We start from the raw sequence: 14176 nt of genomic DNA on the forward strand, positions 1-14176 counted from the left end.
ACTTATTTGAAGGGTTTTGTTTTTGTTTTTGTTTTTGTTTTTTCTGAAATGAGAACCCAAGTCAGACTGAGACATAGGGAAGTCATGGGGGAGTGAGGGTGTCAGGAAGTAGAAATGAGGGAATGGGAGAGGCATACATGGAAGTAGAAAAGGACAATACCAGAATGCATGACCAGTTGATCTCTCACATAGACACCTGGGACTACTCCTGCAGGAGACCTGTGGTAGGCAGCCTCCAAGATATCCCCCCATGATCCCCGTCTCCACATTGTCATACCTCTATGTAGCGCCCTCCAGTGCTGCACCAGGATTGGTCTGTGTAACCAGTAGCACACCGTAGAAATGATGATGTGTCACTTCTGAGATTAGGTCATAAAAAAGACTATGGCTTCCATTTGGGGCACTGGTCTCCCTCTTTCTTTCAGTTGACTCATTTTGGGGAAGCCACATAGGATGGACCCTTACAAAGGGGTCCATGTGGCAAGGCGAAGTTTTCTCAGTTGAAGCCTCCTGCCGATGGGAAGAAGAGAGCTTGGACATGGACCTTCCAGACTGAATCAGGCTTTAGTTGACAGCAGCCTTCACTGACATGTTAATGAAAGCCTCGTGAGAGGCAAAACCACCCAGCCAGCTGGCTCCCTGGTTCCTGATCACAGAAACTGTGAAATAAGAAATGTTTGTTATTTTAAATCACTGTTTGAAGTTATTACACAGCACAGGTAACTAGTATTGGACCCTTTGAGGGACTGTGTTGAAAACACCTTAGAAACATTCCACCAAAGATTGGAAGGCTGGAACGTTTATCCATCCAATCCCATTCTTACTCTGCTTGAGCTTTTCTCCTGGAGAACCCTCAGGGTGGGCACTGGGGGCGAGATGCTGTTGTCCTGCCAGAGTGCCTGAGAGCCGAAATTAGAGGTAGGTACCTGGGATAGAGGCATGAACAAACATCCACTAAAGTATCTAACCATTGTACCATCTTTAACTCTCCCAGGACAAGACACAGGTTTCATATAATGTGAAGTTCCCTGCAGGATCATTTCCCTCTTTATTCACTGTGTTAATTTTTCAGTCTTCCAAGTTTATATCATGGAAACATTAGCCTAAGAAGAACCAGGATTTTTTTTTTAATATTTATTTTTTAGTTATCGGCGGACACAACATCTTTGTATGTGGTGCTGAGGATCGAACCCGGGCCGCACGCATTCCAGGCAAGCGCGCTACCGCTTGAGCCACATCCCAGCCCCGAACCAGGATTTTTTTAAGACTTTATTTTTCTGATTAAAAGAGTAATTTGCTAGTATAATATTCTTGAAAAGACAGAAATACTCAAAAAAGAAAAAAAATAAACACAAAAATGCATAACTTGGAGACTGGGAATTTAACCCAATGGTAGAGTCCCTGCCAGTACACATGTGGTCCTGAGTTCAATCCCCAGTACTGACAAAAGAAAAAAAAAATAAAAAACAAAAAAAAAAACTTCCATTCAGTTTACCATTGCTAAATTCTTGTGCCATTTTGTATGTGGTAAACACACACATGTGCACACACACACACATATTTTTAATTGCAATCATATTAGTCAGTTTTCTAGCCTGCTTTTATTACTAACAAATGTATTGAGCACACTATCCAATGTGAACTAAAACCTCTTGGATAACTAAATCTTGAACACATCATTTAATGAAAAATAACAGTACAACTTCTCAGGTTTCAATTGTGTTTTCCAGTGTAACAGTTACCAAGATACAGTTCTGAGCAAATTAGACTGTGACATCATCTTTTTGAGCAGCACTGCATATATATATCCTGTGCCCTCATCTCCGTAAAGGCAGGTCTTCGAGCATACTGAAATGAACTTTCACTTGTGTTTTTTAATGTCTTTTAATATTTTTAAAAAACAAAAATGAGCTCTGCCAGTGGCCCTGCTTCTTGTGTTCGGGTGCTGTGCCAGGAGTCTGTCCTTGTACTCATTCCACACTTGCTGTGTGGTCAGGTGCTCCTGAATGGCCTCCTCTGTGGGGTAAGGACACACCAGCTCCAAAACTGCTCTCCTGAATTCAGTGCTGGCTTCTGCTAGAAATAAGTTTTTCGGAATAAAAATGCATTCTGCTCCTTCACTAATCTAGAAGAGAGAAAAAAAATATGGAATGCTTAGTTATTTAATACACAAAGGAAATGTAGTGCCGGATCAAACATGGACTTGAAAAAGTTAACTTGCCCCACCCATGTAAGGGCCTAATCAATCATCATGAATGTGTTGAATGTAGGAGGAGCTATGGACTGAGCTACCTAATCTGGGAACCAGGTGGCAACTGTAAGGTCATTTGGGTCCTTCTACTTCCGATATCCTTCCTTGTCAATACCTTAAGAGATAAGATTCTACATAAGGAGTGCAAAAGGGTTAATTTAGAAAATAGAAATGCCAACTGGGTGTGGTAATGTGTACCTATAATCCCAGCTACTCAGGAGGCTGGGGCAGGAGAATTGAAAGCTTGAGGCCAGGTTGCGTGATTTAGCAAGAGCCTGTCTCAAAAATTTAAAAAATTGAAAATAAACAACTGTGGATGTAGCTAAGTGGTAGAGCATTTGCCTAGCATGTGTGAGGCTCTGGGTTCCATGGCCAGTACCAAGAAAAGAAAGTATGAGTGGAGGGGAAAAAAAATCTAAAACAAAAGAAAGGATGAATGCCAAATGGGACAAATCATACATGGTTTATGTACCAACAGTTATCAAGAATACAGACAACAATAAATGTCAGCGAGGATGTGGGGAAAAGGCACACTCATATGTTGCTGGTGGGACTTCAAATTGGTACAACCAATCTGGAAAGCAGTATGGAGATTCCTTAGAAAACTTGGAATGGAACCACCATTTGATCCAACTATCCCACTCCTTGGTCTATACCCAAAGGTCTTAAAATCAGCATACTGTAATAACGCAGCCACATCAATATTTATAGCAGCTCAATTCACAATAGCTAAACTGTGGAAGCAACCTAGATGCCCTTCAATAAATGAATGGATAAAGAAACTGGTATATATACACATGGAATATTACCCAGCATTAAAAGAGAATAAAATTATGGCATTTGCAGGTAAATGGATGGAGTTGTGAAGTGAAGCATGATATTGTCCAAATCCAAAAAAAAACAAAGGCCAAATGTTCTCTCTGATAAGGGATGCTAATCCATAATGGGGGGGGCATGGGAAAAATGGAGGAACTTTGATGGGGCAAAGGGGAGGGAGGAGTGGGCAGGGGCCATGGGGGCATGAAAGATGGTGGAATGACATGGACATCATTACCCTATCTATGTGTATGACTGCACATATGGTACGACGCTACTTCATGTACAACCAGAGAAATGAAAAGTTGTGCTGCAATTGTGTACAATGAATCAAAATGCATTCTGCTGTCATATATATCTAATTAAAATAAATTAATTAATCAATAAAAAAGGTAGATATATAACAATGTGCTGGTGACATGGAGTATGGTTCTGATGTTAACTGTGAATTCTCCCTCAGGAGGACATAGCATTCCAGTCCAGATGTTGCTCTTCTGTTGGTTCAGGTTCTGTGCTTCTGACTTCTGTTTACACTTTGCCCTTGCAGGGTCCGAGTGTGCCAGGGATTCAGCAATGAACACAGCACCAGTCACTTCCTCCCATCAGACCTCATCTCTCTTTAATTATTTAAAATTTCTGTCTCCTTAAGGTTTGTCAAGATTTTTTGTTGTTTTGTTGTTTTGCAACTTGTATTCCTTCTTAGTTGATTCTATTCAATGCCAAAGTATCCTAACATAGGATCCTGAGCCTCTAAAATACTTTCTACAGCAGTGCAGGAGTGGATTAGACTAAACTAAAAAAAACAATTTTTTTTTCTTTCAGATTTTGAAAAAAGGAAAATGGCGTATTCTTAGTTGGATGCTGCCTGGACTGCAGTCTCTTATTATGTAAGTGACTCTTGAGTTCTTCCTTTGTCCCAGTGCAAATGGTTTCCTTGCTGATGGCTGCTAGGAGAACAGAGACTGGCCTTGTAGCCAAGAGTTCTGCAGCTACCTCCTTACCTCCTCATTATCGGTTGTACAAACACAGGGATGGCTCTGGCTATGCAAGTTTCAAACTTCCTGAAAGATTCCTTCCTACTCTATGTGTTCGAAAACTTTTGTGAATCTCAGGAAGGGGTGAGGGGAACCTAAAGGACTACTCCTAGGAAACTCTACATAAAGTTTCAGTTAACATGGGTAAATCCCAAATATGTGTAACATAGAAAATAGCACATGAAAAAAAAGTATTTACTTTAAAAAAAGAAAGAAAGAAATCCAAGGCAAATTCGAAAATTTGAAATTCTATTTAAAATATCTCAATAATTTTGAACTAGAAGTTTTATGATTTCTGTGAATCTCTTGGGACTTCTACACATAGGATGCTGCTAGGAGTGCTGTGTCCTGTCCGTGAGCTCCTGTGTGCTGACTAAATGGACATAGCATAGGGCATTTCTAAGAATGACCAGACATCATTTTGGAAAAATGACATGCTCTTACCAAGCACAAATGAAGATCACAAGGTTTTCCCACTGTTTCTTCCAAGCCCTGTAATTGAAAGAGAACTCAAATCATTTAACTTCAAAGGCACGTCAAATAAGAAACATGATTATTTTTTTAAAGAGAGAGAGAGAGAGAATTTTTAATATTTATTTTTTAGTTTTTTGGAGGACACAACATCTTTGTATGTGGTGCTGAGGATCGAACCTGGGCCGCACGCATGCCAGGCGAGCGTGTTACCTCTTGAGCCACATCCCCAGCCCAAGAAACACGATTTTTAAAAAGTAATTCCACTGTAGCGATGGACCTACACTTGATTCTTTAGGAGTCAAATAAAGTGGGAACTGAACCATGTGAGAGTACTCTAAAATCCATATGAATCTGAGAATCAAATCTTCACAGGAAATGAACTACATCACCAACTAAAACATCACTTAACATAACCAAAGAAAGTAATCCATTTTGTTAAGCTTTAAGAAATTTGTTCTAATGGCAAAACTGAATGAGTATTACTTGTGGGAATTATTGGACTAGGGTTAGGACTTGTAAGACAGAAAAATTCTCATTCAGGAGGGCAGATGATATAAAATAATCCCCATTTACTCAGTTATCAATATGTATGACTCTTACTTTCGACCCATACATGATTTTTATTTCTTAACTTAAGAGACAAATATTCATACATTTTTCTTCAGTGAAGAAGCCGAGAACAGGGCAGACGTTGGTAACCATGTGTTTAATACTCAGCTTTCACTTTGACACAGGAAAGTGAACACCTCAATTAAGCAGGAAATTACAAGCCAGTTTGAAAAGCCTGAACCCAGAAGCTAAATGCCCTAAGGTCTATTAAGCAAAGGTTTGGGGAGGGAAAAACTTTTCAAAGTAAGCATTATGTGATTATAAAACAAAAAGGTTGGTTCATCTAATATTCTTTTTGAAAAAATATAGGTTCTGTCAAAAAGAAGAAAATTTTGTAATTATTTCTCAGTTAATATATCTCAATATTATGTGTGTGTATATACGTGCATGTGTATAAATTTTATTAGTACATTATAGTTATTCATAATATTAGAATTCATTATACATTCGTTATATATATATTATTAGAATTCATTTTGACATAATTATAAAAGCTTGAAATACAATTTGCTCCAATTCTGTCTCCAGTGCTTCCACTTTCACTCTCCTCCTCCCTCCCCCTGGTCCCTTTCCTCTACTGGTGTTCCTTCTGTTTATTTATAGTTGTTTTAAAGTAATGCTTTATAGATATACATAGAGGTGAAATTCACTGTGGCATATTCATATATGTACGTAGCCTAATTTGGTCAATTGCATTCTATTGTTCTTCTCTTTTCCCATCCCTAATCCCTTTCCTTCAATCTCCTTCCTCTACTCCACTGATCACTCTTCTATTTTCATGGTGTTTCTTTCCTCATTCCCCATTCCTTGGTCTAGCTCCCACATCTGAGAGAAAACATTTGACCCTTGACTTCCTGAGTCTGGCTTATTTCACTTCGCATGATGTTCTCCAGTTCCATCCATTTACTAGCAAATGTCATAATTTCTTTCTTTCTTTTTTTTTTTTAAAGCATCATGATCAGACTATTACATTTAGCAATCAAAGCATGGGTGCAAAAAAAAAAAGTCTACATTAAAAGCCTTTGTATACTTTCCACAGAACAGAAACTAAAGTAACCTGTAATACAATTAGTCACAAATACAGTCTTCGAGTCTTTTTGCCCATACCCAGGAGTATTGTCTGAACCATGTCTTCTTTGTAGCAGCTTGGCTCTGCCACCACTGCGCTGGGCTGAGTTCACAAATCTGTTGTAACCTGTAGCTTCCCTGTCACTTCCTGGCTCTCCTCTGCTGCTAGGCTTTGTTTCCTGGCAGGATTAAAACCTTCTGCCATTGCCATAGCTACTGCTGCTGTTGGAAGCGCCATGGTCACCTTGGTTTCGTGGTTTGGCAAAGTATTGGTCCCCACCACCAGAAGATCCAGAGCGTCTGTCTCCAAAATTTCCCCTCTTCATGGGTCCAACATTTGATGACTGATTGTTGTAACTGCCAAAATCATTGTAGCTTCCACCACCTCCAAAATTGCTTCCATCATTACCAAATCCATTGTAGCCATCCCCGCTGCCACCATATCCAACACCACCACGGCTGCCACCAAAGCCACCACGACCACTGAAGTTCCCTCCATGACCAAAATTGTCATTTCCACCAAAACCACCTCCACGACCACCACCAAAGTTTCCAGAACCACTTCGACCTCTTTGGCTAGAGGAGGCGCTAGCCATCTCTTGCTTTGACAGGGCTTTCCTCCCTTCACAGTTGTGGCCGTTCACAGTATGGTATTTCTGAATCACAATCTTATCCATAGAGTCAGGGTCATCAAAAGTTACAAAAGCAAAGCCCCTTTTCTTTCCACTGCCTCGGTCAGTCATGATTTCAATAACTTCAATTTCCCATACTGTTCAAAATAATCTTGTAGGTGATATTCTTCAGTGTCTTCTTTAATGCCACCAACAAAGATCTATTTCACAGTTAAGTGGGCCCCTGGTCTTTGAGAATCTTCTCCTGAGACAGCTCTCTTTGGTTTCACAACTCTTCCATCCACTTTGTGTGGTCTTGCATTCATGGCTGCATCCACTTCTTCCACAGTGGCATAAGTGACATACCCAAAGCCTCTGGAACGCTTGGTGTTTGGGTCTCTCATTACCACACCGTCTGTGAGTGTTCTCCATTGCTCAAAGTGGCTTCTCAGACTATCATCAGTTGTTTCAAAGCTCAGCCCTCCAATGAATAGCTTCCACAGCTGTTCGGGCTCTTTAGGGGACTCTGATTTAGACATGATGGCAGCAGGGATAGAGACTTGAACGATGCTTTCTCGGCAGTGTCCATGGGCAGAAAGCAAATGTCATAATTTCATTCTTCTTTATGGCTAAGTAAAACTCCATTGTGTGTATATATACCACATTTTCTTTATCCATTCATCTGTGATGGGCCCCTGGGTTGATTCCATAACTTGGCTATTGGAAATTGTGCTGCTATAAACATTGATGTGGCTGCATCTCTACAGTATGCTGATTTTATATCTTTTGGATATATGCTGATGAGTAGGATAGCTGGGTCATATAGTTTCCATTCTAATTTTTTGAGGATTCTCCAGACTGCTTTCAGAGGTGTTGTACTAATTTGGAGTCCCACCAACAATGCATGAGAATACCCTTTTCCCTATATCCTCATCAACATTTATTATTATTTGTATTCTTAATAATTGCCATTCTAACTGGAATGAGATGAAATCTCAGAGTAGTTTTGATTTGCATTTCTCTGATTGCTAGAGGTGTTGAATGTTTTTTTCATATATTTGTTGGTCATTTATATTTCATCTTTCTGAGAAGTGTCTGTTTAATTCTTTTGCCCATTTATTAATTTGGTTATTTGTTTTATTTGGTGTTTTTGAGTTCTTCATATATTTTTGTATATTAATCCCCTGTCTGAGGAGTAGGTGGCTAAGATATCCCATTCTGTAGGTTCTCTCTAGATGCTTTATATTATTTCCTTTGCTGTGCAGAAGCCTTTTAATTTGATGCTGCCCCATTTATTGATTCTTGGTTTTATTTTCTTGTGCTTTAGGAGTCTAGTTAAGGAAGTTGGTGCCTGTGGCAATATGTTAGAGTGTTGAACTTACATTTTTTTCTAGTATTTACAGAGTTTCTGATCTAATTCATTGGTCTTTAATCCACTTTGAGTTGACTTTTGTGCAGGGTGAGATGTAGGGATCCAGTTTTATTTTTCTGCATATGGATTTCCAGTTCTCCCAGCACCATTTGTTAAAAAGGTGTCTTTTTGCTAGGGTATGTTTTTGGCACCTTTGTCAAGTATCAGGTGGCTCTATCTATGGGGATTTGTTTCTATGTCTTCTATTCTATTCCACTAGTTTTTGTGTCTGTTTTGGTACCAATGCCTTGCTGTTTTTGTTACGATAGCTCTATAGTATAATTTGTGGTCCAATACTGTGATGTCTGCAGCATTGCTCTTCTTGCTCGGGATTGCTTTCTCATCTGGGCCTCTTATTCTTCCAAATGAATTTTAGGCCTTCCCCCGCCCTAGTTCTGTGAAGAATAGCATTGGTATTTTGATGAGGATTGCATTAAATTTGTATAATGCTTTTGGTAGTACAACCACTTGGATAATATTAATTATTTCCATCTTCTGAGGTCTTCTTCAATTTCTTTCATTGGTATCCTGTGGTTTTCATTGTGGAGGTCTTTCACCTCCTTGGTTAGATTTATTCCCAAGTCTTTTGTTGCTGTTGTTTTTGATTTTGGGGGTTATTGTGAATGGGATAGTTTTCCTGATTTTTTTTTCCTCAGCAGATTCACAATTGAAGTAAAGGAAAGCAGTTGATTTATGTATGTTGATCTTATATCCTGCTACATTGCCAAATTTGTTTATAAGCTCTATAAAGTCTTCTGGTGGAGTTTTTTTTTTTTTTTTTTTTTTTTTTGTGTGTGTGTGTATGTGGGGGGGGTGCAGTTCTAGATATAAGAGCGTGTCATTAGCAAATAGAGATAATTTGACTGATTGCTCTGGCTAGAGTTACAAGGACTATGTTGAATAGGAGTGGTAAGAGTGGACATCTTTGTCTTGTTCCTAATTTCAGAGGAAATGTTCCCCATTTTTCTCTGTCCAGTATGATGTTGGCCTTGTGTTTGTCATATACTGCTTTTACAATGTTGAGGTAAGCTCCTTCTATCCCTAGTTTCTCTAGAGATTTAAACATGAATGGTGGCTGGACTTTGTCAGATGCTTATTTTGCAAATATTGAGAGAATTATATGATTTGTGTCCTTAACTTTATTTATGACTTGAATTGCATTTATAGATTTGTGTATAAAAACCAACCTTGCATCCCTGAAATGAAGCCCACTGGATCATGGCGTACTACCTTCTTAATGTGTGTGTGTGTGTGTGTGTGTATGTTTTGGTTGTAGATGGACACAATACCTTTATTTTGTTTATTTATTCTTATATGGTGCTGAGGATCGAACCCAGTTTCTCACATGTGCCAGGCAAGTGCTCTACCACTGAGCCACAAGCCCCAGCTCCCTTACTGTGTTTTTTAATGTGGTTTTTAGATGTTCTATTAAGAAATTTGTATCTGTGTTCATCAGGGATGTTAGTCTGAAGTTTTCTTTCCTTGATGTGTCTTTGGTTTTGATATCATAGTACTGGCTTCATAAAATAAATTTGGCAGTGTTCCTTCCTTTTCTATTTCATGGAATCATCTGAGGATTGACATTAGTTCTTTTTTAAAGGTCTGATAGAGCTTGACTGAAAATTCATCTGTCCTGGGCTTCTCTTTGTTAGAAGACTTTTAATTACTGATTCAATTTCATTGCTTAATATTAGTATGTTTAAGTTTTCTGTACCATGCTGGTTCAATTGGGTAAGTCATATGTATCTAGAAATTTTTCAATATCTTCAACACATTATAGCTTATTGGAATAAAATTTTTCAAAATAGTTTCTAATGATCCACTGTATTTCAGAAGTGTCTATGATGACATTTCCTATTTCATCTCTAATTTTGTTGATTTGGGTCTTTTCTTTCTTTCTTTTGGTTAGTTTGGCTAATGGTTTATCAATCTTGTTTATCTTTTAAATGAACTAACTGTTTCATTGATCCTTTTTATTATTATTATTCTCAATAATAATTATTGAGATCTTAATTATTTCCATTGTTCTATTAATTTTGGAATTTTTTATTCTTTTTGTAGGGTCTTGAGGTTTACATTAGACTATTTATTTGGTATCTTTTTATCTATTTAATATAGGAGCTCAATGCTATAAACCTTTCTCTTAGAACTGCCTTCATACTTTCTCAGAGATTTTGATATGTTTTATCTCTATTCTCATTTGCTTCTAAGATTTTTTAAATTTCTCACCTGATTTCTTCTGTGACCCATTTCTCATTCAAAAGTGTAATATTTAATCTTGAGTTGTTAAAATTGTTTTTTATCTTATCATTGATTTCTAATTTCATTCCATTATGAGCTAATAGGATGCAAGCAATTATCTCTATATTTTGTATTTGCTAAGGTTTGATTTATGCCCTAAAACAATCTATTTTGTAGAAAGTTCCAGGTGCTGCTGAAAATAAAGTGTTGTTGAATGAATGAAATATTCAATAGATGTCTATTAGGTCCATTTGATTAGTAGTATTTTTTCTGAAGCTTCTTTACTTAATTTATGTATAGATGACCTACCTAATGGTGAGAGAGGTGCATGGAAATCACCCAGTATTATCTATTGTGGTCTATTTAGTTCTTTATAATAAGTAGGGTTTGTTTTATGTACATAGTTGCACTGTTGTGTGAGGCAAATATTTACAATATCTTTTTATTAGATGATTCTCTTCACCAGTATGAAGTGACCTTCTTTGTCTCTTCTGATTAACTTTGACTTGAAGTCTACTTGATCTGATATGAGAGAAGCTACATCTGCTTGCTTTCAGTTTCCATTAACTGAAAGCAAGCAGGTGTAGCTACTCTCATGTAAATGGTGCATAATATATCTTTTTCCATCCTTTCACCTGCAGCGTGTGGATGTCTTTGCCTATAAGGTGAGTTTCTTATAACTAACAAATAGTTAGGTTTTATTTTTTAACAAATAGTTAGGTTTTATTTTTTAATCCAATCTACCAATCTATATCTTTTGATTAGAGACTATAGACCATTATTTACATTCAGTGTTATTATAGAGTTGATTTTTATTTTCTACCATTTTTACTTATTTCTAATGCTTAATTCAAACTTGATTCTCCTTTAGTTAACTGTTCTTCTAGTGTGCTGTATCTCTGTGCTGGTTTTCATTATTATTTTTCATTTCTTCTGGATGAAATATTTCATTGAATATGGCTTGTAGTGTAGACTTAGTAATTATGAATTCTTTTAGTTTCTGCTCATCATCGAAGGTTTTTATTTCACTTTCAGTTCTGAAGGATAAATTTGCTTGGATAAAGCAATCTTGGTTGGCACCTGTTTTCTTTCAGGAGTTGGTATATATTATTCTAAACCTTCCCTGTTTTCAGGGTTTGGGTTGAGAAATCAGTTGAAATCTGAATTGGCTTACCTCTAAATGTAACTTACCATTGTTTTCTTGCAGTTTTTAAAATCCTGTCCTTATTCTTTATATTAGGCATTTTAATTATAATGTGTCTTGGAGAGGATCTCTTTGGATCTTACCTATTTGGTTTTCTATATGCGTCTTATATTTGGATTTCCATCTTATTCCCAGAATTTGAAAATTTTTAAGATATTATTTCATTGATAAGGTTCTGCATTACTTTAGTTTGTATTTTGGAGTTCTTCAGTTATTCCAATGATTCTTATATTTGGTCTCTTTATGTTATCCCAGATTTCTTGAATATTCTAATGATGGTCTCTAAACTTCTTTTCTATATTGTCAACTTTTATTTTTAAGATTATACACTTTGTCTCCAAGGCCTGAAAATCTACCTTAAAGTGATCTAATCTATTGTTGATGCTTTCCATTGAATTTTAAATTTGATTTATTAAGTCTTTCACTTCCAGGATTTCTGTTTGATTCTTTTTCAGAATCTCTATCTCTTCATTGAAATAGTCTTCCTTTTCCTATGTTTACTAAATTTATTCCTTACATCTTCTTTTAGATTACTGAATGTTTTAACTGTGAACTTTTTAAATTCTTACTCTGACATTTCCTCCACTGTGGTGTCAATGTTGTGGGTTGTTTGGGGTGGTTTATTCCTTTGCTTTTTCATACTGCTTGTATATCTACCCATCTATTGGGATGATTATCACTTCTACTTTTATGCAAAGGACCGTTTAGTGAGCTTCTCTCTCTTAAGCACTCCAGGCTGGGCAAACATCCAGGTATTGATACTTTCACTCAACACGTGTCTTCTGCTTTTCCCAGTACTATTTACTACAGACACTTCAGAGCAAAGCCATGTATTGATCAACCTTAGGAAAAACAAAAACTTGTTGATAACATTCTCCACAGTTCCTCTAATCCAGGTATAAAATTATAGTAATGTCCTGGAATAGGTTGAGAAATTAGTAATATTACTATTACACTATATAGGGGCAGAAAAGGAGAGGAGAGTAAAAATGAGCAAAAGAAAAATAAATAAAGAGAAGACAGGAAAGAATAATACAAGCCAAGAAAAAAGAAGGAAAAGATGTATGGGAAGGGTGAATTTGAGGCAGCAGCAGGTAATGTAAGAAAGGGAAAAAGGGACTAAGAGAAGCAAGTGTCAACCTGATACAGAAAAACAAAAAGGGGATGATTCCAATTAATGCTTTAAAACATTGGAAGAAATACAAACAGATGGACTGAAGTCACAATATTTAATACTAGGGAACAACTACCAAATCAAAATGAAGAGTAATATACTTATGATCAAAATTGACATTAGGGCTATTTTTGATAATCCAGGCCAACGTGGAGAAAACTTACTGAGTCTTCTTGGATTGGGGACCTTTAGAAGATGCCCATTACTATGCAGTTTTGGATCCTCCTAGAGGTGCTGGGGAATAGGAGCTACTTCTTTGGTGCTACGAATTTCTCACCAACCGATTCCTGATCATCAGCTTAGGCACCAAGTGTACATGCTGTGTTGGAGGGTGCTATGTTGAGTCTGTTGTCTCTTTCTACTGGGTGCAAGAGTACAGGATGCAGGGCTCAGGACTTTCACTCTGACTGCTGTGGGGTGTTGTGCACTCATTCCCCTCCACAGGGTTTTCTTTAAAGTGGTATAGAGCCCAGTGGCTGTCTGCAATTGTGGGGTTTGAGATTGCGAGCTCTCTGAGGGCCATCTGAGGCACAGAAGCCTCAGCGCAGGTTGATATAGATCACGGGGCTACCATCCTCCCTGTGGCTGGAAAAGAGAGTCAGGTGGTCTGCCTGTGTCTGAGCTCTTACTGACCACAGTAGTGAATCCTGGGCGTTTACTCCCATCTTTGCCTGATCTCCCACAGAATTTTTATGGAGCACTGGGTTAGGGATAGTGCTCCCCAGGAGTGAGTAGCTCTTGGGTTTGCTCCACCCACAATATTCCATATCTGTGGTGAATTTCAGCCAGCAGCAATCCCTCTACAAATCCTTCTAGATGGATTATTGAGACATCCCATTTCAGAGGCATACCCCCCCCCCCCCCGGTTTTATCTGTTGCTATGTGAAGATGGAGAGAAACTGCATTGATTTTATTTCTTCTAGGGAGGCTGGCTAGGTATGGAGTCTACAAAATGGCCACCATGTTCTGTTCAGCTTTTAGTCCACAATTTGAGTTTAACTGCCTGGTCTCTTTTACTGTCTTTGCTGTTCCCATAGCATTTCAACTTGGTCTGTTTTTCTTTCCAGCTGTTGATAAGGAAGTAAGCTTATGGGCTTTTGCTCTCCCTCTTTCTCTCTCTCTGTTACTCCTCCCTCCCAGTACTACCCTGGTCTGGGTTCAGGGTTAAGGATTTCTGACCTTATTTTCTGCTCCAGTAACCAAACTTAAGTCCCTCCAAGTCTCAAACTGTCCAATATTGAGTCTTGGATTATTTACTCTATCAGCCACCTCTCTCATCATCT

At 37.9% G+C, this 14176-nt stretch overlaps 1 protein-coding gene and 1 pseudogene across 1 annotated transcript in view; both read right to left on the reverse strand.

Annotated features, from left to right (window-relative positions):
• Positions 1 to 769: 769 nt before the first annotated feature.
• The window catches only part of LOC124107196 (cyclic nucleotide-binding domain-containing protein 2-like), a 92881-nt gene continuing 79474 nt past the window's right edge, over positions 770 to 14176 (reverse strand). The window contains exons 13-14 of the mRNA XM_046465140.2: positions 4546 to 4593; positions 770 to 2125 (exon numbers count right to left, since the gene is read on the reverse strand). Of these exons, the coding sequence (XP_046321096.1) occupies positions 1862 to 2125; positions 4546 to 4593 (312 nt within the window). The 3' untranslated portion in view covers positions 770 to 1861. The remainder of the gene's footprint in view (positions 2126 to 4545; positions 4594 to 14176) is intronic.
• Positions 5925 to 7772, reverse strand: LOC124107264 (heterogeneous nuclear ribonucleoprotein A1-like; annotated as a pseudogene).

This window comes from Marmota monax, unplaced genomic scaffold (genome assembly GCF_021218885.2).
Source record: "Marmota monax isolate L192 unplaced genomic scaffold, Marmota_monax_Labrador192_F-V1.1 WCK01_AAM20220418_F8-fsc00025, whole genome shotgun sequence".
Classification (NCBI taxonomy): domain Eukaryota; kingdom Metazoa; phylum Chordata; class Mammalia; order Rodentia; family Sciuridae; genus Marmota; species Marmota monax.